General features: G+C 40.0%; 2 protein-coding genes across 7 annotated transcripts in view; one reads left to right on the forward strand and one right to left on the reverse strand.

Annotated features, from left to right (window-relative positions):
* The first annotated feature begins 8570 nt into the window (after positions 1-8570).
* Positions 8571-24216, forward strand: DIMT1 (DIM1 rRNA methyltransferase and ribosome maturation factor). Of its 2 annotated transcripts, XM_014587745.2 has the most exons (13): positions 8571-8766; positions 8799-8845; positions 9179-9252; positions 12140-12226; positions 14494-14555; positions 14639-14732; positions 14817-14866; positions 16307-16430; positions 16568-16660; positions 19280-19344; positions 19935-19998; positions 22039-22145; positions 23631-24216. In XM_014587745.2, the coding sequence occupies exons 1-13, from the start codon at positions 8735-8737 to the stop codon at positions 23671-23673; spliced, it is 942 nt and encodes a 313-aa protein (XP_014443231.1). In that variant the 5' UTR covers positions 8571-8734; the 3' UTR covers positions 23674-24216. The 2 variants fall into 2 exon arrangements, with proteins under 2 accessions (XP_014443231.1, XP_014443232.1); XM_014587746.2 differs by lacking the exons at positions 8571-8766; positions 8799-8845 and adding an exon at positions 8889-9033.
* The window catches only part of KIF2A (kinesin family member 2A), a 44430-nt gene continuing 39203 nt past the window's right edge, over positions 22479-27705 (reverse strand). For all 5 annotated transcript variants that reach the window (XM_006148324.3, XM_006148325.3, XM_006148322.3 and 2 more), the window contains one exon: positions 22479-27246. In XM_006148324.3, the coding sequence (XP_006148386.1) occupies positions 27161-27246 (86 nt within the window). In that variant the 3' untranslated portion in view covers positions 22479-27160. The remainder of the gene's footprint in view (positions 27247-27705) is intronic.

Here is a 27705-nt window from a genome sequence, read left to right on the forward strand (position 1 = left end):
AGGCAAAAAAAAAAACTCTAAAAAAATTATGTTGGTATCTATTGTTGGCATGCCCTAATTAGCCTTTTTAAATTAGGTTGATGTATATTTGCTGACATGTTAACACATTTGCAATACATTGTAAAATACATAGGTTATAAAACAATATGTTCACTATGGTCCAACTTTTGGAAATTAATGTCAAAATGTTAACAGGTTTTCAGGAGTTAGATGGTCTTGTGACCTTGCCTTATAATTTTTCTGTGTAATTGCATATGGCACTTTATTGAAAACAAGACTTTTTAATTTATGTGCATAGAATCACATGGAGTTCTTGTTAAAATACAGATCCTCATTGTTCATTTGTCAGAGGTAGAACTTGAGTCTTCATTTCTACTGAATTTCCATAACAAAGCTATAAGAAATATGTAATTAAGCAAAAAAAATCATTTAATTTAAAATAAAATGAAAAATTGGTTTAGAAGAATAGATCTTTTCAATTTGAAATAATAGATCTTTTTAAAACATAAGAAAAGCTATATTTTAGAAACTACTGGGCTGGGGCTAGCTGGTGACATAGCAGTTATGTCACTAGATTCCCACGTGGTCCACTGCAGTTTGAGTCCTAGACCTGGTGGCTTGAAACACACTGTGCACGTGTGCATGCATGCCCAGGATTCAGGGAGGAGAATGGAGAAGAGGTTGTGGCATTGCCATCCCCCTCAGGAGGTGATTCCTCACTTTCCTCTTCTCACTCTGTCTCTTTCTCTGGCAAGCGCACATGTCCTAATTTATTCATTTACTTATTTTACAGAGATTTTACTATAGGGTTTGTGTGCTTGCCAGAAAGACAGAGACAGAGAGACAACAAGGGAGAAATCACCCCCTAGGAGGGATGGCCATGCCATAATCCCTTCTCCATTCTCCTCTCAAGATTTTGGGCCTATTGTGAGCTTTACACCATCAGGTCCAGGACTCGAAATCACAGTTGACTACATGGGAGTCCAGTGATGTAACCATTACGCCATCTGCTAGTCCTACATTTTATCTTCATTTTTTATTACATTCACAGGCACATTTAAAATGTTATTGTTTCAGGACCAACAATTGGCATAATGGCTATGCCACTGGATTCCATGTAGTCAAACCTCGGTTTGAGTCCCGGACCTGGTGGCTTAAAATCATGCAAGGTGCATGTGCATGTGTGCCCAAGATCCCAAGATCCCGAGAGGAGAATTGAGGAGAAGTGACTGCAGCATGGCCATCCCCCCTGGGTGTGATTCTTGCTTTTTGTAGCTCTCTTTCTGGCAAGTGCACACACCCTATAGAAAAAAACTCTCAAAAAAATTATTTCAAGCAAGTTGTGAATTTAAATAAACCTGTTCTACAAAAGCAAAGGCTATTATAATAATTTTTCAAGTTAAAATATATTTTATTAATGAAAACACCATAAGAATTGCAATAAATTGCCATTCTAAAGTAGAAAGTAATTATTTTTAACAAGTGAAGGATATAAACATGAACTAGAGAAGCATAAAACTGTTTCATAATTAAAATGCTAATCATTGTTCCAAAGAAAATTCAAATATAGTCCTAGATAATTTTTTTTTTTTTTTTTTTTTTAGCTACAGTGGGGGATGGCCACACCGCAATCCCTTCTCCTCCATTCTCCTCTCAGGATCCTGGGCATGCATGCACATGCGCCCGGCATGAGTTTTAAGCCGCCGGGTCCCGGACTTGAACCGCAGTTGACTACGTGGGAGTCCAGCAACATAGCCATTATGCTAACTGCTGGTCCCCTTAGATAAATTTCTAATGCTCGTTCCTTTTCTAAAACGTTTCTTTCTTTCTTTTAATTTATGATAGAGTGAGTGCACACTTATGTTGGGGTGAGGGAGAAAACACCCTCCCCAATAGGGCCTGATCATGCTGCAATCCCTTTTCCAATTCTTCATCCCATTAGAATCCTGAGCATACTCGTACATGCCAGTATGTTGCTTCCAGGACTAGAATTTGACCCTAGCTGGCCATGTGGGAATCAGCTTCCTCTGAAGAGTGTCTATCCACTGTATTACTGCTGGACTGCTATTGTTCTTTGTTGTTATTCTTAACAAGAGGGATAGATAGAGAAAGAGAAAAGAGACAGGTACCCTCAACAGGGTCCAACCATGTTGCAATTCCTGCCCCAGCTCCCCAGCCAGCCAGAACCACAGGTGCACTCATGTATCCACCTGGTATGCTCAGGTAGACTCAGGGACTGAACCTGGGGCCTCCTAAATGGCATTGCCCAAGCATCACACATGGCAACTTGCTGCCTACACCACTGTGGCTCAACCATCAAATGCCCATTTTTTTAAAATACAGCTCATATCCCAGCGTCACACAATTCCGTATGACACCTGGATCCATGTCACAATCAAAATTATTTCAGTGCTGGAATGCTACCTTAATACTAACAGAAAATTTAAGGGAAAAAAAAAAAACTAAATGAATTTTTTTCCAGATACTAAGAGATCCTCATTATTAAATAATTGCCATGAGTTATTGATGGTGGCCCTCCCCATCCTCTTCATGTGATAAGTTATTCAACCAGCATTTTTTTTCCCCTAGATTTTTGCTACAGTATGTGAGTGCCCACCAGACAGTGAAAGGGAAAGTGAGAAATGCCCCCACCCCCATGGGGATGGCCATGCTACAGTCTCTTCTCCTCCTGTCTCCTCCTGGGATTTTGGACACACACACACACACACGTCTGGCATGACTTTCAAGCCACCAGATCCACGGTTGATCATGTGGGAATCTAGCACCTTAACCATCACACCACCTGCTGGCCCTCAACCAGTGACTTTTAATGCAAACAGGAGTACTGGGGAGAAGGGTAAGTTCTCCTCTACCTTTTGGAATCTCTGACTAAATCTAAAAATTAAATTGACAAGATAGAGTAACAGCATACAAACTTTATTGTTTTTTACACATACATAGGGATCCTTTCAAGAGAGTGAAGACCTGGAGAACTGGCTAAAGCAGAAAGCTTTTCATACCTTTTAGACAAAGTAATGTTTAAAACCATATCTACCCTTGGGACCAGCAGTTAGCTTAATGGCTATGTCGCTGAATTCCCACGTAGTTGACTGCGGTTCGAATCCTGGACACAGTGGCTTAACCTCATGCCAGGCGCGTGTGCGTGTGTGCCCAAGATCCCGAGAGGAGAATGTTGGAGAAGGGATTGCAGTGTGGCCATTCCCCAGGGAGGGGGGTGATTTCTCGCTTTCTATCTCTCTGTCTCTTGTCTTTCTGGCGAGCGCACGTGCCCTATAGCAAAAACCTCTAAAAAAAAAAAAAAAAACATATCTACCCTCTAAGCAAAGATTGATTTACTTTTTGTAGTAAACTAGACTATGGGAAGGGTGATTCTGTTTAGGACACAGATTTACCTATGAGTTTAATGCTAACCCCCCTCTTGCAATCCCCCTCCTACGCCCACTCAATTAGTAGAACTATTTCTCACCTCAAAACTCCAAACTCTCTCTGGCTTGTCCATATAAATTTCCCTGATAAAAATTAAACCCTGCTTTCTTCCTATGGTATTATTATACTTTTTAAAAAAAATATTTTATTTAACTGTCTATTCATTTTACATATTTTAATTTGATCAGAGAGGAGCAGAGAGAAAGAGGGAGAGAGAGAGAGAGAAATAAAGTTAAAAAGCAAGCCACCAGGTACAGGACTCAAACGATGGCCAGCCATCTGGAATCGAGAACCCTTAACCACCACACCACCTACTGGCCCTGGTATCACTATACTTTTTCACTCACAATTCTTTCATGCTTTCCACATTTACTATCCCTCAGTTATTGTAACAGAAATTGCTAGTGTTAAAAAAAGGGATGTGGGGGAACCAGCAGTTAGCGTAATGGCTATGTCGCTGGACTCCCACGTAGTCGACCGCGGTTCGTGTCCCGGACCCGGTGGCTTAAAACTCACGCCGGGCGTGTGTGCGTGCGTGCCCAAGATCCCGAGAGGAGAATGGAGGAGAAGGGATTGCGGCGTGACCATCCCCCCTGGGGGGTGATTTCTCGCTTTCTGTCTCTATGTCTCTCTCTGTCTGTCTGGCAAGCGCACGCGCCCTACAGTGAAAATCTCTCCAAAAAAAAAAAAAAAGGGAGGGGGGAACCACCACATTAAGACTAAGCATTCTCTCAATCATATGATTTCTTCAATTTAATGACAAAGATTAAGTAAAATTTTCATCTAAAATACTTCCAGTGAAAAACTTTGTTAAACATTTTTACTAAGATATCTCTTAAATTACATTAAAAAACTTTATGGATTATTTATCTCAGTAATTGTGGAGATAATTGGTCATATTTTGGCTACAAAGTGTCTGATATTTTATCCTATAGCGAAAACCTCTCAAAAAAAAAAAAAAAGAAAAAGAAAAAGGGATGTGAGTGATGTCCACATTTATGCTGCCTTTTTTTTTTTCTTCTTTTTCAATTGCAGAGGGCATAGGTGTTCATCAGAGAGACTGAAACGCAGAAGTGGGGGAGAAAGCACCCCCCAATGGGCCGTGTATGTCATGCCAAAATCCCTTCTTGTCCATTTTTCCTCCCCATCAGGATTTTGGGCATGCATCATGTCTGAAGTGTTTTTCAAGCTGCCAAAGCCAAGATTCAAACCACGGTTGGCCACGTAAAATACACCTTCCTTAAACACTAGGCTACTGGGTCATCCCTCCTCTCAGGTCTTTGATCAAATCACTCTCATGTGGGGAGCCTTTCCAGACCAACCAATACAAAGAAGCCTACCCTACCCACCCTGTTGATCTTTGCCTTTTCTACTTCATATTTTCTTCACACTTAATCACTACCTGGCATAGTGACTGTTCTCCCCATTAGAATATTTTTTAAATAATTATTTATTGTCATTATTTTATTTATTTATTTGAAGTTGACCAGAGAGAGACAGAGAGAAGGAAGGAAAGTGAGAAAGCAAGCTGCCAGGTTTGGGACTTGAACTGCAGTCAACCATGTGGGAGTCCAGCCGCCTTAACCACCATGCTCACCTGCTGGCCTCATTCCCCACTACAATATAAGTAAGCTCCATTTGTTTTGCTTATTACTGTATAATCCGAGTGTAAGACAGTGGCTACAACATAGCCCAGGAGAATGAGCATGTCCTTTTGTTAAACCTTGTAATTTCTTTTGTGATGTAAACTGCAAGTTTTTCTGCTCAAAGGAGTTGGGAAGGTAATAGGACAGAGGACCAGAGAATTAGGAAAGTTAGATGCCCCTTTATGGATAATGGAAGAGATTAGAGAGAGTTCAAGAAATGCTGGCCAGGCAGTGTTCTTTACCCAGGTAAATGTGCAGCCTGGAGAGAGGAGTAGAGAAGATAAAATGGTTATTTTGGTTCCTCAATGATCACTACTGCTCCCTTGGCATAGACATTTTAGACTTTCACAATAATTCCCTATTTGTCTAACTTCTCTACTCCCCATATATACAAAGCTTTTTTTTTCATATATACACACACACATACATACATATATATATATATATATAAAATATAAAATCAGCTATTTAATTAGGTTCTTGCACAAAATTTAGAACATCACTTTGTGAGATAAACTCCATTTGTAAGGGCAAAAACAGATAGTAGGTAGCCCTGGTGCTAAAGAATAGTTTTGACTTTTGGTAAAATTTGTGAGTCCACAGCTTTCTGATCAACCTTGCACTGCTCTGAAATCTTGTATTTCTCCTTTTCTATGTTGAAGATCTCACCTCCCTGGTGTCTGGGCTTCCACAGTTTCTATTACTTGAAATAAGCAGCGATAAGGTGCTTTGGGATTTTTACTTTGCTAAAATCAATTTTTGTGGAGGTAGCAATGACAAATTTTTAGTATGTTCTACATAGTGGAACTCAACTGAGAACCAGTGGTCCAGTTACAAATTGCAAGCCACGGCTCAGCTGCTTCAGGAAAACCACAATCTTGCCTCTATGGCGTCCAGTGAGGATGATCAGAATGGTCCCAGGAGTGATGCTAGCTCGCAGCTTTCTCACATGCTGACTGAAGGGTTTTTTGCCGTGGCTCAACAGCTTTCAAGGTACATCTTCAGTAGGATAATACCTAGGCATTTTGCACAGTTTAACCACCTGGGTACCACCATTCTTGTCTCCACCAACTGGTTTTGTGATAGTGGCAAAAACCTTCTCCTTCTTTTCCATCCTGGATTTAGTGACCCAGTATTTCCTCTTGTACATGGCCTTCCTGGAATACATGGCAGATCAGGAGTTTCTGTCAATGCCCCAGACTAGGACCAGGTTTCACCTACAATGGGATTTCCCCTTCTTGGGCTTTTTAGCCTTGGGGTCACCCTTTTTAACCTTGCCACTGGCATTAACCTTCTTGGCTACAGGTTTCTTCTCCTTAGTATGTTGCTTTGTAGCTTTTTCACCTGCCATCTTGTATAGTGGGAAAAACTAAAGTTTCTTTTTCTTTATTAAACATCTTTATATCTTGGCTTTGTTAAGTGTTGTTTTTTCTGGATCCTCAACCTCCCTTTGTCTTTTAAAGATTATTTTAAATTATTATTATTTGCTATAAGGTGAGTGTGCTCACCAGAGAGAGAGAGAAAGAGAAAGTGAGAATTCACCCCCCTGGGGGAATGGGCACACTACAATCCCTTCTCTTTTCTCTCAGGATCTTTGGCATTCACACACACACACCAGATGTGATTTTCACACTCCCAGTCTAGAGCTCAAACTGCAATAAGTCATGTGGGAATCCAGTGGCTTAACCACCACACTGCCTGCTGGCCTCAGAAATATTATGATATATTGAAAATGATTCCCAATCTCCTAAAATACCAGCTATAGGGTTGTGATCAGACCTTTTTTTTTTTTTTTAATCTGGAGAGGTTTTTTTTTGCTACAGGGCGCATGCGCTCGCCAGAAAGACAATGAGAGACAGTGAGACAGAAAGCGAGGGGGAATGGCCACTACGTAATCCCTTCTCCTCTATTCTCTTCTTGGGCACCCACGCACACGCGCCCAGGGTGAGTTTAAGCCACCTGGTCCGGAACCCGGACCACGGTTGACTGCATGGGAGTCCAGCGACATAGCCATGACGCTAACTGCTGGTCCCATGATCAGACCTCTTTTAAAGCACAGTCTTTGAACTACAGACCTAGTCTCAAGATGCAGCTTGGGACCAGCAGTAAGCGTGATGGCTATGTCGCTGGACTCCCATGTAGTTGACCGCGGTTCAAGTCCCAGACCCCGTGGCTTAAACTAACGCCGGGTGCGTGTGCGTGCCCAAGATCCCCGGAGGAGAAGGGATTGAGGCATGGCCATCCCCCCTGGGGGGTGATTTCTCGCTTTCTATCTCTCTGTCTCTCTCTCTGTGTCTGGCGAGCGCATGAGCCCTACAGCAAAAACCTCTCAAAAAAAAAAAAAAAAAGATGCAGCTATCATTCTCCTGCATAACCTTGAGCAAGTTATTAAACACATGTCCTTCGGTTTCCTCATTTATTAATATAACAAGACCTATTGGAGAACTGTTTCAAAGGGATAAAGAGATAACATACCTATGAAGTACCAGGTACATCCTCAGCCACTGATAGCTATTATTCTAATAATTTGCATCTCTTTCTAGACAGGAAGTTCTTTAAAAACAGAGATCCTGTCAGGCTCATCCTTTATTCCTAATATTTGAGGCAGTGTCTGCTACACTGCAGACACTCCAGAATTGTGGGATAAACTAATAATTGATGGAATGAAGAGATAGTTGAAGATGCTGCTTCAGTATGTGAAATTTGAGTTAGAATTATAGCCAAAAAAAGGGGAGCTAAAACCAAGGTTTGGGAATTTGCACAATTAATTACTCAAGGAAAAGTCAGATTTAGTAATGACAGGAAGAAACCGTTTCTTCAGCAAGTGTACATACAGAAGAATTAGAAACTGAGTCATTACTTGGAAGACAAAACAGCCATGGACCTTTTACCAGGCACACTGTCCAGTTGCCTACACCCAGTACATACCTATTACATTTATAGCGCCTCTGGACTTTTGGTCAATCTCTCTCAGTGGAATCAACTGTGGAGGCAGTTTCTTAACTTTGAATCTCCAGAATTCCTAATTAACAGCCAAGGCTCAATAAACGTTTAAAGAATGAATGACGAGGCACAGAAGGAGGTCAAGCTGCCAGGAGCTGTAAAACTAGAGGCCAATTCCTTCTCGAAGTTTCCGTCCACCACCCAAGCAGCGGAGAAACGCATTCCCTTAAAGAGCCGCAAATTCCTCATTCTAAAATCCTGGGTTTCCCACCCCACAGTCTGCAGGAATTCAGGAACCAGGCACATGCAGTAACTTCACATTTCAGTGACCTCGCAGCCTGCCCGGAAGAACTGCATCACGTGCTTAAATTTTCTTACCTAGCTCAGTGTGCGACTGTGCGAGAAGCCCCGCCCCCTCTGTAAACCAGCCCATCAGAACTGCCAGACTCGGTAGCGCGGTGTCTTCTGGGATATGTAGGCTTCTGAGTGCGGGCTCTCCTTCAGCCAATCACTACAACTCCCGGCAGCCACTGTGCTCCGGGGCCGGCCTTCTTTTTGGAATTGCTGGGGAGTCTGCCTGACCGGGTGCTGGTTGTGAAATGCCTAGCGGCGATTCCCACGTGGTGATGTGGTGACTCTGGGGAGTCCGATCTGGTCCTCCGTGACTTCCCGGGCCGGTGGGCCCGCTTCCTGCGGAGATGCCGAAGGTCAAGAAGGGAGTGAGTGGCGGCCGCCGGTGGGGCGAGGGGCCCACAGTGGGGCCCGCCGTGAGCGCCAGGAACAGCGCCGAGAGCTGAAGGGCGCAGGAGGTGGGGACGGCCAGGAGGAAGTCGGGGTCGGGTCTGGACTTTGGCGGGATTGATCCCAGGGTGCAGACCACCGAGATTAGAATGCGGCTCGAGGTCAGTCCAGACCTGTGCTCCCGTGAGCGCGGAACTCCGGGGCTCCGGAACGCCCGCTGCCAGCCCTTCGCGGCAGAAGGGGTGGACTTGAAATGGTATGCCACTCCTGGCCCGAGCGTGACGTTTGGTGGCCCTCGTTGGCGCAGAAATCTACCCTTACTCTTCTTGCTTTGTCCTATGGGACGGTCTAATATCTACTCTTAGCTGTGAGATTAAGGCTTTTTTCTTGGCTTGTTCTAGGACTCATGTTCAACACGGGGATTGGGCAGCATATTTTGAAAAATCCTCTCATCGTTAACAGCATTATCGACAAGGTAGGTGTGAAAAAAAGTTATTGGGTCATTAATTTGATTCTTAGGAATGCTTAAGTGCAGGCAGGGTGCCTCGCATAAAATAAACGCTCTGTTAATTATCTGTTAAATGAAGTAGAGTACTGTCTAAAATTCACAGGTTCTCTTCTGCACAGTACTCTTAATTCCGTGGGTCTGGGTTTCTCTGGGACCCAAATTTTTAATTCTATTCCTAATCATTTTTTCTCGGCACTATATCACCTTTAGTTTTTATTTACTCCACTGTCTAAGATTTATGTTTAAACCACATATTAGGAGTTTGTTCCCCAGAAAAATTTACGTGGTACTACATATAAATTATTCGGAGTATTCTTTCTACATGGTTTACTGATATTCTCTTATTGTTATGGATAGTTTGGTGCTGGGAAGTGAAATATAAGCAGTACAAGCAGGCAAGCATCCTGGAGCTATATAGAAAAAGCATTACATACAGGATCTATTTTTTCTTTTAAAGAAGTATTTTATTTAACTTGATTTATTTTTTTTTAATTTGACCAGAGAGGGACAGAATGAGAAAGAGAGAGAAAGCTGCCAGTTCTGAGACTCGAACCACGCTTGTCCACGTGGGAGTCCCTTAACCACTAAGCCACCTGCAGTCCCCAGGATATTTTTTTAAAAGAATTATCCACCTGGGAACCAGCAGTTAGGGTAATAGCTATGTCGTTGTACTCCCGTGTAGTCGACCGTGGTTCGCGTCCCGGACCCGGTAGCTTAAAACTCACGCCGTGTGCGTGTGTGCCCAAGATCCCAAGAGGAGAATGGAGGAGAAGGGACTGCGGCGTGACCATCCCCCCTGGGGGGTGATGTTTCGCTTTCTGTCTCTGTCTCTCTCTGTCTGTCTGGTGAGTGCATGCACCCTATAGCGAAAATCTCTCCAAAAAAATAAATAAATAAAATAATAATAATAAATAAATAAAAATTAAGTGGATAATTTTAATTTGAGAGATTTTCGCTATAGGGCGTGTGTGCTCGCCAGACAGAGACAGAGAAACAGAAAGCTAGAAATCACCCCCCAGGGGGGATGGTCACGCCACAGTCCCTTCTCCTCCATTCTCCTCTTGGGATCTTGGGCACGCACGCACACGTGCCCAGCGTGAGTTTTAAGCCACTGGGCCCGGGGCGTGAACCGCGGTTGACTACGCAGGAGTACAATGACATAAGCCATTACCCTAACTGCTGGTTCCCTATTATTATTATTTTTTAATGTGCTGCAGGACACATGCAGTCACCAGAGGGAGATAAAGTGAGAAACAAGCCACCAGGTCCAGAACTTAGATCCTGATTGGCCATGTGGGAATCCAGTACACCAACCACCACACCACTGCTGGTCACAAACAAGATCTTCCTTAAAATGTTATTTGCGGGAACCAGCAGTTAGCGCAATGGCTATGTCGCTGGATTCCCACGTAGTCGACCGCGGTTCGTGTCCCGGACCCGGTGGCTTAAAACTCACGCCGGGCGTGTGTGCGTGCGTGCCCAAGATCCCGAGAGGAGAATGGAGGAGAAGGGATTGCAGCGTGGCCATCCCCCTTGGGGGGTGATTTCTCGCTTTCTGTCTCTATGTCTCTCTCTGCCTGTCTGGCGAGCGCACGCGCCCTACAGTGAAAATCTCTCCAAAAAAAAAAAATGTTATTTGCAAAATGAGGGTTGGCATAGTTTTTTTAACCTTTTTAGCTCATGGATTCTTCTGGACATATGATAAAAGCTGTGGACCTAGAATATTGCAGTTGCGTGCTTCCACACACCCAGTTTTGTGTATAATTTCTCATGTTCCTGCATCCTTGAAACCAAACATAGGTTGAGAATTGAGAATTCCTGGTCTAACATACTATGATCTCTGGCGAGTTCATCATTTACAGTTCTTTCCCATTTGAAGATGTTGATAGAGACAGTTTGCAATAAGAGGCTATTGGGAATACTTTCCAAAATAGAATGCAGAGTGCCAGCCCCAGAAAGAACTGCTGCTTCCTGCTTTCTGACCCCTAAATTTGAGTAGTATTCCCCTAGTCCGGAGAGGTCTTAGTTTTTGTGTTTTTTTTTTTTTTTCATTAAGAATTATTTAATTTTTATATTAATTATTATTTTTTAAAATTTGTTATAGAACATGTGTGCTTACCACAGAAAGATAGAGGGAAAGTGAGAAATCAAGCTACTAGGTCCATGACTCGAACTGTGGTCAGCCATGTGTGTGTCCAGTGTCTTAGCTACCACCATGCCACCTCCTGGCCCTAAGGGCTTAGATTTTTGTTTACCACAGATACTATGAGAAATCTACTAAAAATGTTGTCAGAGTAAGATCTTTTTTCCCCGCAGAGTAAGACCTTTTAACTGAGCATCTATATGAGTGGAGATATTCAGGTGTCAATTAAATGGTGTGCTCAGTGGGCCAGGTGGTGGCACAGGAGTAACACATGGACCCTCATGGATAAGATCTTGGTTTGGTGTCCCAGGACTTCCCTGAGCACGTTGAAGGGGTTGTGGAAGTGGTGTATCACTGCATGAAGACGTTGTTGGTGACTGTCTATCTCTGTCTTGCACAGAAGAAACAGATAGTAAGGGCAGTACTGGTCTGGTGGGTAAGGCATTTGGATCCCATATGGCCAACAGCACAGTTCAAGTCCTAGACCCAGAAGCTTGAGAAACATGCCAGGGATAAGTGTGTGCTTGCCCAACATCCCAAAAAGAGGGAGAAATGGAGGGGAGGGGACTGTAGTGAGACCATCCTCAATGGAGGGTGCTTCTTCACTATCTCTCTCTCTCTCAAGTGCACACACCCTCTGGCAAAGATAAATAAATAAACCTTAAATAAATAAAGTGCCAGAAGAGTTAAAGTGGTTGTGCTTGCTTATAGGCTGCCTTGAGACCAACTGATGTGGTGCTGGAAGTTGGACCTGGAACTGGAAACATGACTGTAAAATTGTTAGAAAAGGCAAAAAAGGTAAGAAGGGGATGTGAGATTTTTGTATCAAGAATGATCAGGCAGGTGCAGGTGGCTTACAAATATAAATCTGTTTCAAATAATTGGTATTAGTGGAATAGTAACTCTTGATCCCTTGCTAGAAATTTTATCTTAGAAAATAATATAGGCCCAGCCATGATGGCACCCAGTGCTATGATGCTGTTCTCCACAGGCTGGGACTGTATGGGAGGCCTGGGTTTGATTACTGGTCCACCTAAAGCCAAGATGGTGGCCTCCACCTGTAATTCCAGGGACCTGGGAGGCTAAGGTAGGAAGATTTCTTTGCAAGCTTGAGGTTCACTTGGGCAACATAGTGAAACGCTGTCTTTTTAAAGAAAAGAACTAGATGTGATGGTATACTCCTGTAGTTCCAGCTGAGGGGCTGAGGCAGAGGGATTGGGACACAGTGAGACATTGTCTTGGGGAAAAAGAGAGAGAGGGAGTTGAGAAAAAAGAATCCATATTATTAGGTATTTCAACTACAGAAACCACATTATTAGGTATTATTATTATTAGTATTTCAACTGGGAATGTATTATAATTTATTATGTTTGCTAGAGGACTAAAAGAACAAAATGGGAATAGCGAGGTAATCTAAAAACAATTATTTTTTTGTTGTTGTTGGAGAGGATTTTGCTATAGGGCATGTGCACTCTCCAGAAAGAGAGACAGAGAGACAGAAAGCGAGAAATCACCCCCCAGGGGGCAATGGCCATACCGCAAATCCTTTCTCCTCAATTCTCCTCTCGGGATCTTGGGCATGCATGCACACGCGCCTAGCATGAGTTTAAGCCACTGGGTCCAGGACACGAACTGTGATTGGCTACATGGGAGTCCAGCGACATAGCCAGTACGCTAACTGCTGGTCCCTAAAAACAATAATTTGAAAGAGCACTTATCACCTCTAGATCAGGGGGAACAAAGCAGAGAGGCTGGAGTTACTGGAATGCAGAACTCCGGAGGAAAAAGAGCTAAAACTCATGCTTCTGGGATTGGTATGCCACCTGGCTGCTGGTGGTACCTTTTGTGTCTTGGATGACCTGATCCATTGTTATGTCCCTGGTGGAAGCAAGCTGCACGTTGTAAACGGCTTATCTGACAGATAATTTACAGATGTCCAGGTTAGGGAACCAGGTTAGGGAACCAGTAGGTATTAGTGAAACACTAGGGACTAGCCACAGCAGGAAGCAGTTGCCTTTCTAAAGGCCTGGGAAAGGAGAGGGAATTGTGTTATCAGAATTTATGAGGTTGGGTACCTTCAAAGAGAGCCATTTGTAGCATAACACAGACACTGCCCAAACTTGTGCATGGCCTTAAAATAAGTAGGCAACCATGCCCCTTGTGCTAGTACTTTTGACTGGTGAGTCCCAGTCAGAAGTTGAGGTAAAAGAGCTGACTGCATTATCACAAGAACACGGGACCAGCAGTTAGCATAATGGCTATGTCGCTGGACTCCCCTGTAGTCGACCGCGGGTCGCATCCCGGACCTGGTAGCTTAAAACTTATGCCAGGCGCATGTGCGTGCGTGCCCAAGATCCCGAGAGGAGAACGGAGGAGAAGGGACTGTGGCGTGGCCATCCCACCTGGGGGGTGATTTCTCACTTTGTCTCTCTTTCTCTCTGTCTGTCTGGCTGTCTGGCAAGCACACGTGCCCTATAGCAAAAACCTCTCCAAAAAGAGAAAAAAATAAAAGAAGCTGAAAAAAACAAAAAGAACACAGAGAAAAGAAGAGAATGGATATGGGTTTCAAACAGAAAAAGCAGCACACTTACCTACCCTGTGCATCGTCTTAGCTGTCAGTGAACCTCAGTGGATACGGCAGTAAAATTACAATTTCAGCCTTATGTGGTATCCATTTCAATTTACTTGAAAAGTTACCCATGCTGTGTATTTTGGATCTCAGTCGATGAGAGAAGTGATAAACTAATTCTGGGAGCAGTTATTTCGTTTGTCCCTACGAACATTAACTACACAGGCAAATTGTGTATTTTTTTCATTGTAAGTTCAGCTACAAAGCATGGAGAAAGAGGAAAATTGATAATTCTGTCCATAATTTGGGTAAAACTGTCTCATAATCTGTTTATCTGGGGGGTTTTTTGTTTGAAATTTTTGTTTCCTACAATTGAAGGAATATTGAAGGAAGAACTTGCGGAAAGAATTTCGAATCATGTAAGAGCTATTATTAGCATAACAAAAGATTTGTACTCAGATTAATCACAAGAAACTTTTTTTTTTTTTTTTTTTAGGTAATTGCCTGTGAACTTGACCCAAGGCTAGTAGCTGAACTTCACAAAAGAGTTCAGGGCACGTAAGTATTCATAAAAGAATTAAAATGCATTTCAGTCTCATAAAACAACATTCTTTTTATAATTTCTCCTTTCTTATTATCAGGCCTCTGGCCAGCAAACTTCAAGTAATGGTGGGTGATGTGTTGAAAACAGATTTGCCATTCTTTGATGCTTGTGTGGCTAATTTGCCTTATCAGGTAAGTTCTCAAATTGTCAGGAACATCATACTAAATGCTTCTCTGCTGTGTCTCCCTGGAAATAACAAGTTAATTCTCTTACAGATTTCTTCTCCTTTTGTTTTCAAACTGTTGCTGCACCGACCTTTTTTCAGGTTTGTGACAAAAGGCTATTTACTGCTAAATATTAGAAAGAGTGGGGCTGGCTGTGGTGTAATAGTTGAGATGCTGGATTCCCATGACTGACAATGGTTCGAGTACTAGACCTGGTGGCTTGCTTTCTCATTTTCCCTTTCTCTCTCTGCTCAAATTAAAAAATAAGAAGTAACAAAATTAAATAAATAAAATAATTCTTTAAAAAATCTTTTAGAAAGAGACGGTTTAGGGGCCAGCAGGTGGAATGATGGTTAAGGCACTGGACTCCCACATGGCTGACCATAGTTCAAGTCCTGGACCTGGTAGCTTGCATTCTCTCTCTCTCTCACTTTCTCTCATAAATTTTTTTTAGAGTTTTGTTTGTTTGTTTGTTTGTTTGTTTGTTTTAAAGAGAGATTTTTTTGCTACTGGGTACGTGCACTTGCTAGATAGATAGAAACAGAGAAAGTGAGAAATAGACCCCCGGTGGTGGCGGGGAGAGAATAGCCACACCATAATCCTTTCTCCTCCATTCTCCTGGGATTTAGGGCACAAATGCACATGCACCCAGCATGATTTTCAATTCTCAAGGTCCAGGACTTGAACCATGGTTGGCCATTTGGGAGTCTAGCACCTTAGAAATTCAAATGTATTTCTGGCTGTGACTCATTGTCAAAAAAGTTTGAACGTGGAAATGAACCTTTGAAGATGCTCTTCTGTTCAGTAGCCTTTTAAAAGCCTCCCCATTGGTTGCTGAGTAGAAACACCACATTCTTTAACCTGTTAAGGGGTCACTGGCTATTACAACCTGTCTCTCCAGCCTTACCTCTTCCTCAAGGGTGTTTGCCACTCCATGAATATAACTCCAACTGAGTCACTTTTTCTTTTGAGAGGAGTGATGGACTAGTGCTTATCTAAAATATTTTCCATCTGACCATTAAGGACTTCTATTTGTAAGGCATTTTTCTTGGGATTAGAGGCGTAGCCAACATTAACCAAAACACAAAGGTAGTTGTTTAATTTTGTGGTAATAAGGCTGAATATGTCTTACTTATTCTTTTTTTTTTTTTTTTTTTTTAGGAGAGGTTTTTGCTATAGAGCGCATGCACTCACCAGAAAAATAAGAGACAGAAAGCGAGAAATCACCTCCCAGGGGGGATTGTTGCCACGCTGCAATCCATTCTCCATTCTCCTTTTGGGATCTTGGGCATGTACGCACACGCACCCAGTATGAGTTTAAGCCACCAGGTCCGGGACTCAAACTGTGGTTGACTACATGGGAGTCCAGCGACATAGCCTTTATGCCACCTGATGGTCCCGAACATATCTTAATTCTAACCAGCTACGTTAATTTCCATTAACTGCAGATATTACTGTGCGGTCTTTCCCAAGAAAATTCGTTACAGTTAAAGTATATTTAGTTAAAAATGACCATTACCTTTTGTCCTTTCTGGTTTTAGATGTGCTATACTTATGTTTCAAAGAGAATTTGCTCTCCGACTGGTTGCAAAACCTGGAGATAAATTATACTGCAGACTTTCAATTAATACACAGCTGTTAGCACGTGTGGACCATCTAATGAAAGTAAGTGATTTTAATTATTGAAATAATCTAGTTTAACTCATCTTTGAGCATCTTAACTATCCCTAATGTGATAATAGCATCTCTGATTATTAACTGAAGTTTGTATCTGAGAGGACTAAACATTTTCTGATTAACAGGTTGGAAAGAATAACTTCAGACCACCCCCCAAAGTGGAATCTAGTGTTGTAAGGATAGAACCTAAGAATCCACCACCACCTATCAATTTTCAGGTGAGGTTAATTAATCTGCAACCACCTATCAGGAAAAGAAAATTAAGGCTGGAATATGTGTATCTGTAACAGCAGAAAAGGAGTGTATCAACTTAAACATCCAGACACAAGGAAATATTAATTTTGGAACATCATCATGATGGACCCTATAGAATAATTTGGGGCAAAATAGTTTTGAAGGTCACAAAGAAGCATGGAAACTGTAAAACACAAAAAGATTAAGATGCAGTTGTATTTCACTTACGATTATAGCTGTCAAAAACATTGATTTGAATATAAATTGGAAAACAAGGTGAAACATTCTTCATAGTCATGTGGGTAACACTTTTTTTTTTAAAGAATTATTTGGGACCAGCAGTTAGCGTAATGGCTATGTCACTGGACTCCCATGTAGTCAACCAAACTCACACCAGGCACATGTGCGTGCGTGCCCAAGATCCCGAGAGGAAAATGAAGGAGGAGGGATTGCGGCGTGGTCATCCCCTCTGGGGTGTGATTTCTTGCTTTCTGTCTGTCTGGTGAGCGCACACACCCTATCACAAAAACCTCTCAAAAAACAAAAAGCAAAAAAAAGAAAGAAAGAAAAAGAATTATATATTTATTTATTTATTGTTTTTCACATGAGTTTTCTCAGAGAAAGAGAGAGATAGCATGCCACCGGGTCTGGGACTGGAACCACAGTTGGCCATGTGGGAATTCAGTGCCTTAACCACCATGCTACCTGCTGGCTCAGATAACACTTTTTAATCACCATTCTTGCTTATGTCATTTAAAAAGAGAAGCCAGACGACTTGGTATAAAAGCACATTATAGTCACTTTACAGAAAAAACATGACTATGTGTGGCCAGCAGATGGTAAATGAAGTAGCTTGTAACTCCTTCAAAGAATAGGTATATCACACAGGGTATATTCTAAATTATGTCTACTTTAAGTCTTATTTTTGAAAATGATTAAACAAATGCCATATTGTTTGTTCAGATAAAAGACAATTTTGTATTTTCTTCCAACTTAAAAATAATTGAGGGGGCCAGCAGGTAATGTGGTGGTTAAGGCACTGGACCACCACATGGCTGACTATAGTCCGAATCCTGGACCTGATGGCTTACTTTCTCACTTTCCTTATCTCTCTCTCTTGGATCAAAATAAAAAATAAATAATGAGAGGAAATAAAATTAAACAGTTTTTTTTAATTACTTATTTTTAAAATTCCATTTGTTATTACTGTTTTGTTTTGTTTTGTTTTTTTCAATTTGACCAGACAGAGACAGAACAAGAAAGAAAGCTGCCATGTCTGAGACTTAAACCACAGTTGGCCATGTGAGAATCTAGCACCTTTAATCACCATGCCATCTGCCGGCCGCCAAATTACATAATTTTTGAAAAATAATGATAAATGAGAATGAAACATACTGAGGTGGGGTCAGCAGGTGGAATAGTGGTTACTGTGCTAGACTCCCAAACTCCCACATGGCTGAGCATGGTTTGAGTCCTGAACTCAGCAGCCTGAAAATCACACTGGGAGCATGTGCTTGCATGCCCCAAATCCCAGGAATATGGAGAAGGGGTTGCAGCATGCCATCCCTAGAGGGTGATTGCTTACTTTCCCTCTCACTGTCTCTCTTTCTCTCTCTGGTGAGCACATGTGCTCTATGGCAAAAACCTTAAAAAAATGGTTGCATAGGGGCCAGCAGGTGGATGGTGGTTAAGGGCACTGGACTCCCACAAGGTCAACTGCAGTTTGTGTCCTGGACCTGGCGGCTTGCTTTCTTGCTTTCTCTTTCTGTCTGTCTTACTCTGGTCAAATTAAAAAAGAATAACAAAGTTAAATAAATAAATAATGTTTTTAAGATGGTTGCACAAAAGTGCAAAAAGTATAGCTGACCCTTGAATAACAACACCTGGAACAACACGGGTTTGAACTACATGGGTTACCTTACATATTTTAATAAACATCGAAAAATACAAGAGTAAAAATTTATTTTACGGTTTTCTCTACTTTTTTCCTCTAGCTTCCTTTAAAAATACAGTATACATATAAAATATGTATTAATGTCTGTTATCATATGGCTTCTGGTCAACAGTATGCTACTAGTAAAGTATTGAAGGATTGAGGGAGTCAGAGTTATATATGTTTTTTGTTTTGTTTGGTTTTTTGAGAGGCTTTTGCTATAGGACGCGTGCGCTTGCCAGACAGACAGAGATACAGAGAGACAGAAAGTGAGAAGTCACCCCCCAGGGGGGATGGCCACGCCACAATCCCTTCTCCATTATCCTCTCAGGATCTTGGGCACATACGCACACACGCCCGGCACGAGTTTTAAGCCACTGGGTCTGGGACTCGAACCGCGGTTGACTACATGGGAGTCCAGTGACATAGCCATTATGCTAACTGCTGGTCCCCCTACATGGTTTTTTTGATTGTGCAGGCAGTTGGCATCCCAGCCTGTGTTATTCAAGGGTCACCTGTATACATCTTTTGCATGTGTGCCAGCCTGATTAAAATAAAGAACATTTTCATCATTCCAGAAGGTTTCTTCTGGTTTAATACACAAAATAATACCCTATAGGCACAGACATGAGTTTGATATTTTGCAGAAAATATTCATCTTCTCTTATAGGAATGGGATGGCCTCGTAAGGATTACCTTTGTTAGGAAAAACAAGACATTGTCTGCTGCATTCAAGTAAGTATTTTACTAATTTCTAGTTATGAAAGATCAGTGCTCCAGATACAGTGCTAGACTTTGCTAGAATTTCTTTTCCTGAACAACCATTGCTAAAGCATGGATTACCCATGGTGAGGCAAGCTTCAGCTTTTAACTAAGTTTGTATTTTGGGAGGGTGGTAGAACTTAATGGTTTCTGGAATTGGAAATCACCTATATTTTTGTGGAAAACAAGAAAAATATCCAGAAAACAGAGCATACATTTGCCTAGTTATTTGTTAGAAAAATATATTGATTGTAGACCTCTTACATACTTGTGAAGAATTTGTGCCATTTTATTAACCTAGAAAAATGTAACACAATTTGGGATCTAAGGGTAAAAGAGAAGTGAAAGCCAGTTTCAGAGAGTTTAGATGTTTTGTTTTTTTTAGGGATTTTTTTTTGAGAGGCTAGAACTTCTTCAATAATCAGTGTTTCATCACTTAAATATTTTTTAAAAATTTCTTAATTTCACCAAATGGAGCATGAAATTAGTTTTGTCTAAACTGAAAGAAAACTGTGTGATCTCCAGTTTGGGAACAACAGTGATACCACTTTTTTATGCTACAGATCAACCGCAGTGCAACAGCTGTTGGAAAAAAACTATAGAATTCACTGTTCAGTCCATAATACTGTAAGTAGAAAATGCTTCTGTAATTCGAGTGATTGTCTTTTATTTTTTAAAAGGAATTATTTATTTATTTAATTATATTTGTTGTTATTATTTTTAATTTGGCCAGAGAGAGACAAAGGGAAAGTGAGAAAGCAGGCCACCAGGTCCAGGATTCAAATCACAGTCAGCCATGTGGGAATTCAGTGCCTTTAACCACTACGCTACCTGCCAGCCCCAAATTTGTTGTCTTTTAAAGTCCTTTTTTTTTAATTGTCAGAGATCATATGTTGCTTACATAGAAAGCAATTACAAATCTACACTAAGTGAGAGGAGAGAAAGAAGGAAAAAGCACCCACTGTGGCATGATCACACCAATTCCTGTTCTCCATTTCTCCATCCTGTCAGGATTTGGGATATGCATGCACACATACCTAGTTTTTCCCAAACCACTGGGCCTGGGACCCAAACTATGGTCAGCCATGTAGTATCCAGCTCCCTAAACACCTATGCAATAAGATCAGCCCATTGTCCCTCTATTTTTATTCTTGATCTAATGTAATCATGAGATTCTTTATTTTGTACATTCCTTAGAACTTTAGAAGATGTTTATAATGTGTAACTAGCACAAGTAAGATTTAAATTTTGACAGGTCAGTGCTGCCCTGTATTCTGTGAAATAAATCTGAGCAACCTTGATTATTCCATTCTCCTCTTTAACTACTGACAATTGTTTTTAGTCATGCAACAGTTAGATTGCCCTAAATTATAAGTTCCTGAAAGCTTAGACGCATGTAGATTGCTTAGCTTCAAGTTTAACTGTGTAGGGGCCAGCAGGTGGTATAGTGGTTAAGGCACTGGACTCGCACATGGTCGACTGCAGTTTGAATCCCAGATCTGGCAGCTTAAGACTTGCCTCAGTTACATGTGCATACTTGCCCAAAATCCCAGAAGGGACTGTGGCATGGCCATTTCCCCTGGGGTGTGATTTTGGTTTCCCCTCTCTCTCCAACAAATACATGCTCCCTGTAGAAAAAATCTCTCAGAAAAAAATTTTCTGCCAGGGTAACTGCCACAAGCACACATGCACCCTGCGTGAGATTTAAACCACTGTGTCCGGGACTTGAATCCATGTCGACTATGTGGGAGTCCAGCAACGTAACCATATGCCATCTGCTGGTGCTTTAAAAAAAATTCAACTGTATAATTTTGCTGTCCTCTGAATTGTGACCATCCTGTCCCATATGTTGCTTACAAATAGAAAGCAATTACAAATCTACAGTTTTCTTCTTTGTATAATACCCAGAGGTTGAAATTGGAATAAAGTATAGGCTGAGCAGTAGGTTTTTGGTTGTAGGCCTCATTCATGTCTCTTATCTGTACATCACTTTGTTTAAACAGGTGTCTGAATGTGTAACCACATAACCATATATAGTCAACTTTTTAGTTCTTTTCAGTGTAATTAAAGCAGAGAGATAAAGGTCAATTTCCTTTGTATTCTTTGTAACTAAGACCACATAATACCTTAATGTATATATGGATATTTTAAAATAGATACACTGTCTATTTTCTGTTTTTTTGTGTAAAAAAGTCATTAAATATTTGCCTAAGTAGAAAAATATTAAGGTGGATTAAAAGAAATTGGATAAAAGATGTGAATTAAATATCAAATACTTAACATTCATGAGTTTGGAGAGGTTATCTCTTGAGAAAAATTAGCCAGGTAGACTTTGTGGCAAGATAATGTGAGTTATTTTGAAAGGATTAATAGTTACTTTAGTTTGGATTTAATTATTTGTAGTGTGAAGTTGATAGCTCATAATTTTATAGGTGAAAAAGGACATTACACGTGCTTATGTGACTCAAGGTATTCTGAATAGCTGTAATGTGGTAAGGATCAACCATTCAACTAGAGACCCAAGACCTATCCAATCAGGGTTTCCAAGTTATAATGAACAGATATATTGAAGGTGACTTGTTTTATGACTTACTGAACTAAAAAAAAGAGTCAAGGTGACTTCATTAAAGATATGTTGTTCATTTATTCTGAATCTTATATTGATAGATAATACCAGAAGATTTCAGCATAGCAGATAAAATACAGCAAATCCTAACCAGCACAGGTTTTAGTGACAAACGGGCTCGTTCCATGGACATAGATGACTTTATCAGGTAATTACATTTTTGTTCTCCTAAGAGTTTACATTTCTTTACTGTGACACCTTCAGATTAGAGATTTAAAGGCTTTTAAACGGTATAAGGTGCTACCTGTGAGAGTTATTGCATAGCACTTCCATGGCATGGAATCGTATTTGGTGTAGAAGATGGAGGCTAGTTAGCTGCAGCAGGATGAACATTTTCTTTAAGAACCGTAGTAAAGAACAGTCCGAGCCAGAAGATGACCTCTGTTGATGTGTGTTGTGGTGTGCACGTCCCTCTCTTTCTACCCCTCCCCCAACTCTCATTCATAGTCTTACTCTTAACAGCTTTCCCTCCGAAGTAGCCTGTAAGGTAGGAAAAAAACATACATTTAACTGGATCTGATTCTTTCTTACTGGGAATAGCTCTTGTTAAATAGACTGTTAGCATGAAGTAATGTCCACTACAATCATATGTGGTTGTCCATCTAGTAATATAGTTAGTTGCTTTGTGACCTGAGACAAGTTATGCACATCTTCAGTTAAAGGGTGTCATAATTATCTAGCCAATTTAGACCAAAATTTGTTTTCTTTGAATAAACAAATAAGTCTTATGAAAACAGCATGACTTCAATTAATTACCCAGGTTATTACTAACCTGTACTTGTTTTTAATCACTGTTAATGCTTTTAGAAATCTTGCCTACTAGCTAATTCACTTTTAAAGCTTCCATGTTCTAGAGGCTGAATAAAAAATGAGGGTAGTTTATTGTAAAAGTCATTGGTTTGACTTTTTCTATGTTGGAAACACAGTTCTAGATACCTAAGACAAATGGAGTTTCTATTTTAATTGGCTGGCTAGCAGTACTACTGAGTCTTTATTAGATGTTAATCCTAGGAGTTGAATACTATTCACAAGTACCTACCTACACTTTGCTCTTTCAGACATTTCAGTTCACTTGACCTGTTCCTGAGGTGGCATGGAAATAATCTCAGGTCTCAATAGAAGTATTTTCTCTTCCTTCACTGTCACTAAATTTTCTCAAGGTTACTGACTATCTGTAGTTTACTGACTGGAATCTGTCAAGTACATAAATATCCAGAGTGAAAAAATATGTATTTACCTTGAACCTCAGTGACTTTTCAAGGAAGAATGGGTATTTAAGATTGGATATTCATCTGACTTCTGCCTCTAATCCCAAACAGCATCTTTAGTTACCATGTTGAAATGAATGCTGCTGAGCTCTTAGGCCTGGGATAGCAGAAGTATAAGATAATTCTAGTTAAATCCATTATAACTTAAGACATTAGGCTACAATGAAAGAGGCACCAATGTGACATGGGTTTAACCAATCTATAATTTCACTGAAGAGTAAGGTTTCTTTAATGACTAGTGCTAGGAATGGGTGGGCTGCATAAGTAAGCTGATCTGTTCCTATTGGAATAGTATAGAACTATTGTATCATTATGTGCTACAAATTAGCTTTTCAAATACCATCCCTTTTGGTTTCTTTTTTCAGACTGCTACATGGATTCAATGCAGAAGGTATCCATTTTTCCTAGGCATTTGGAAGATAAATTATTCAAGGTCAAGAAAGGAAATGAATTCTATATTTTTCATATATTTAAGAAGATAACCTATGCTTTTGCTCCACTGGGACATAATTTGCTTAACTATTTTGATTTAATATTGTTGTCACTGTTTTTTGCTCTGAATTTTTAAGGTGGCAAGTTTTTTAGCTTTGGTTTCTAATGTATAACATAGGGCAGGGTCCAATTTATACATACTCTTCAAGAGCCGCAGATACGCACAATTTTTACACCTAAACTAACCATTTCTAATTGTTGTAATAAAGATGTTACATTTCTGTTTACTGTGAGGCCCTCTATAGGCCTTCAGCTCTGTTCAAGTAGTAAAATAATTAAATGTGCTTAGTCACATAGTTCCCATTACCATTTTCACATGTTATTCACATGTACAGCAAAACAATCATTTCTTAAAATGTTTTTACTTTGCTTCTCATTCTTTTTGCTGTTTATCCTATACAGTTTCTTCCATTATTGCCAACCTCTTTAGCTATCCTATAGAATCATGGACTACATTCGTGTTCTGGATAAGCCTGACTTGGCTACTGCCGCCGTGCAGTGCCAGGCATATTCTGGACATGATCTCTTACCTGTACAGTGAGGAAGCTCAACTAGAATGAAACTATAAAATTATGGTTTTTCTTAGAGAAATAATAGGTTTAACCAAACTTCGAAGGGCTTTACAAATCAAAACAGGCTTTAAAGTTAAGACTTCTGCCTTCAACTCAAAAAAAAAAAAAAATTTTTTTTTCACAACTACATGTTCACAGTATTCATATGACTTCTGGATAATTAAAATTTCCAGTATGTTATCATATATATACCTGATGCATAGTTTCAAGCTATTTTAAAACTATGGACTGAGAATTTCAAAAGATGTTAAAAATTTTTGTTAGCTACTATGTTTAAACCAATATAATACTAAGTGCTGTTAATATACTTTAATAAAATAATTATTGAAACTATTTTATTTATATAATAAAATTAATAAAAATAACTTCCTTGATATTTGGCTTTTTTAATACCTAATTCAATAGGAGGACTGCCAATTAATTTAGCAAAGGTACACAGAGTAAACCTAGAGGGGAGGATAATTTGTTTGCCCAGATTCTGTTTGAAAACTGGCTTCAAGGTCACATAGAAAATGTTATAATTAAAATATTGTATGGTCTTAATTACTTACTAATAGGAATATCAGCTTTTAAGTCTGAGAGAGTATTAATATTTAATCCAGAATAAAACAATTCATTACTTCATGGCATTAGCCACTTTTGTTTCATGAATATTAACTATACATAAGGATGGATTTCTTTTAATCTCACCAGACTACTTGTACCATCTCTATCCTTATAGAAAAATTTAAGATTTATTTCAGCTTGCTTAGGTTATTTCCCTTTATGCCTGTAAACTGTCGAGATTTAATTCCTTTTCTGGCCTTCAGTTTTCTCTATCCATAAAACTGAAGGACTATATTACACTACCTACCTCCAAGATACTTTCTGGTACTAATTTTTTTAAATACCTTGTCTATTGATCAAAATAAAGGCATTATAGTATAAGGCAGCGTACTTGTCTATAAGGAGACCTTCCAAAGATAGTACCCATCTAATGCAAATGGTAAAACGAATCTGTTGTGCTTTAAAATGAGCAAGTTCATATGTCTTTATTGCCCTTTGAATGTTGGTTAGTCTCAAAAAACTACCTTTTTTTTGACAGCCTCTCCAAGGTCAATAATAACAGTTCCATTCTTCTTCTTTTCAAAATAAACACAAATAGAATATATCTTACAACCGCAAGAAAACCTGAGTCCCTTCCAAAACAAAGGTGATTGTATTGAAGTAAATTACCTCTAAAACTCATTCCATAAATTTCATTTATTAATAAGCATTATTTTGAAAATCTACATTTATTTCAGATTTCATGTTTATAGAACTTTTCACCATGGTGTTAGGATTTCTCACAACTTGGAGTTTTATGAACAGTGAAGTAGAGAATCTGGCTCATGTGACTCTCTATTCATAGCTTCCCTTAGGCCCAGGTGAATGAGCTTGTAGTTCCCTAGTAGTAGAGTAAATCAAAACAATGTACCCTTAGGAGTTTTTTGGTTGTTAATCTACTCCAGGACTCTTTCCTGGGAACAGAGGGAAAACTCCTAGAGAGCTATATAAATCTTTTAACAAAATATTTACATGAAAAGTGGCCAGTTTTCTTCTTGGAATAGCAATCTGTAAAAATAAGTGCTGCCATTTAAAAAGTAGCATGCCCTACACCAATCTATTGGTGAGAATTTAATGATTCTCACCAATTAATGGTGAAATACCATATTTTAGGTACTAGGTGGAGCTTGGGTTAGATCTGCCTTTCAAGGCAAAGTCAACTCTTACAGCTTAATTCTTTTGCAAGGGAGTTATGTACTGTCTACTCTTGGCTTAAACTATCTCCTATTAAGGACTACTTTCAAGGTACATGTAAATGTTCATGCATCAGAAGCCAATTTCCTGTAACAGTACATTAAGGTATATTTTGGGGTGCTAATGAACACTTCAACTCAAGTAATGGTATCTGTAAGGATCAAATTGCACTATTAATCTTGTTAATACCACACTGGCACACACACTGCATATATATGTATTATCCTAAGATAAAACTCTTTTCAGAATTTCATTACTTTTTATTATACACCAACTAGTTTATATTTTAGTTCTTTACAAAGAAAATGCTAAGAAAATTATAATCACATGTTACGTGGTTTTAAAATCATAATTCCAGATTTCTTTACATATAAGATGGAATGGTCCAGCAGCTATGTCCACTGTCACAGACTTTAGTTCCGTTCAATGATATGGCACATCCTGCAAAATTAACTAGTCACACACAAAAAGTCTCAAATACAGTAAAAATGTACACACGATAAAGGTAATTTACAATGACAAATTAGGAATGTAATTTTTCTTGGCTGTGCTTCAGAAATTTAGGGTCGATAGCCTTAGTCAAGGCACAAAGCAGGAAGAGGAGAGCACAGCTGTCTAGGAGTGGGCAAGGTATGTACAATCACCGATGAGGTATGCATGCACGCAAAGGATCTGAAACTTGTCTCGCTACAAAAATTGAACGGAGTTAAAAGGAAATCCTGTGGCTTCCCCCTACTCTCCACCTCTGGATCAAGTCCACAATCTTATTTAATCACATAGAAAATAAAACTGGCAAGGATCTCCAAAAGTAAATCATTTGGGCAGATGAAACAAAATGCTTCACTAATCCCAATTCTTGGTTGTGCCTCCTGGACTAGAAGCATTTTGTACACAAAGGAGTGTTTCACAAAACTGAAATGTCATTTAGGTGAAGGACAAGACATTTTCCACAGACACTTAAAATTTCAAAACTTTCAAGGGGCCCTTACAGCTAAACCATTGTATGTTCCAGTAATGAGGGTTCTGGGGATCCTTTAGCAGCAAATGCCGATTTAAAGGGCACGGGGTCTCTTCGGGTTGATTTGCTTGCTGGCTTGTTCTTCTTCTTGTAGAGCTGCATGAAAAGACTTCACTTTATCTTGTAAAAAGAAAAGAACAAGGGAGTAAGTATATCACCTGCCAACAAAGTATACAACTTCAGGATCCTATCAAATCAGCTCTCCTATTTCAAAACTCAACATTTTTCTGTTTTTGGTTGTTATCTAGAAACTCAGAACTAAATACAATGCTCAGATGTAACAACAGTTTCATTACAGGTTTCTATTCTATTTGGCACTCTTTATAGTGTTCAACTTCATCTGAATCGCTACTGGGTAGACTTTATATATGTGCAAAATATATAGTTTTTCTTTCAATATTAGGAAATTTCCACTTCCCAAAGCAATGACATTTTTCCTCATCAGGGTATATGAAGGAAGGTTGACGCACAATAGTTTTATTTTGTTTGCTATAGGGCATGCATACTCACTGGAGAGAAAGACAGAAAGCACCTCCCAGAGGGGGATGGCCACATTGCAACCCCTTCTCCCCCATTTGC

This window comes from Tupaia chinensis, unplaced genomic scaffold (genome assembly GCF_000334495.1).
Source record: "Tupaia chinensis unplaced genomic scaffold, TupChi_1.0 Scaffold000232_1, whole genome shotgun sequence".
Classification (NCBI taxonomy): domain Eukaryota; kingdom Metazoa; phylum Chordata; class Mammalia; order Scandentia; family Tupaiidae; genus Tupaia; species Tupaia belangeri.

Coding starts and splice junctions, on each gene's coding strand:
- DIMT1 (XM_014587745.2), top strand. CDS start 8,735: ATGCCGAAGGTCAAGAAGGGAGTGAGTGGCGG. Junction 14,867..16,306: donor CTGCACCGACCTTTTTTCAG/GTTTGTGACAAA, acceptor TTCTGGTTTTAG/ATGTGCTATACTTATGTTTC. Junction 19,345..19,934: donor ACATTGTCTGCTGCATTCAA/GTAAGTATTTTA, acceptor TTTATGCTACAG/ATCAACCGCAGTGCAACAGC.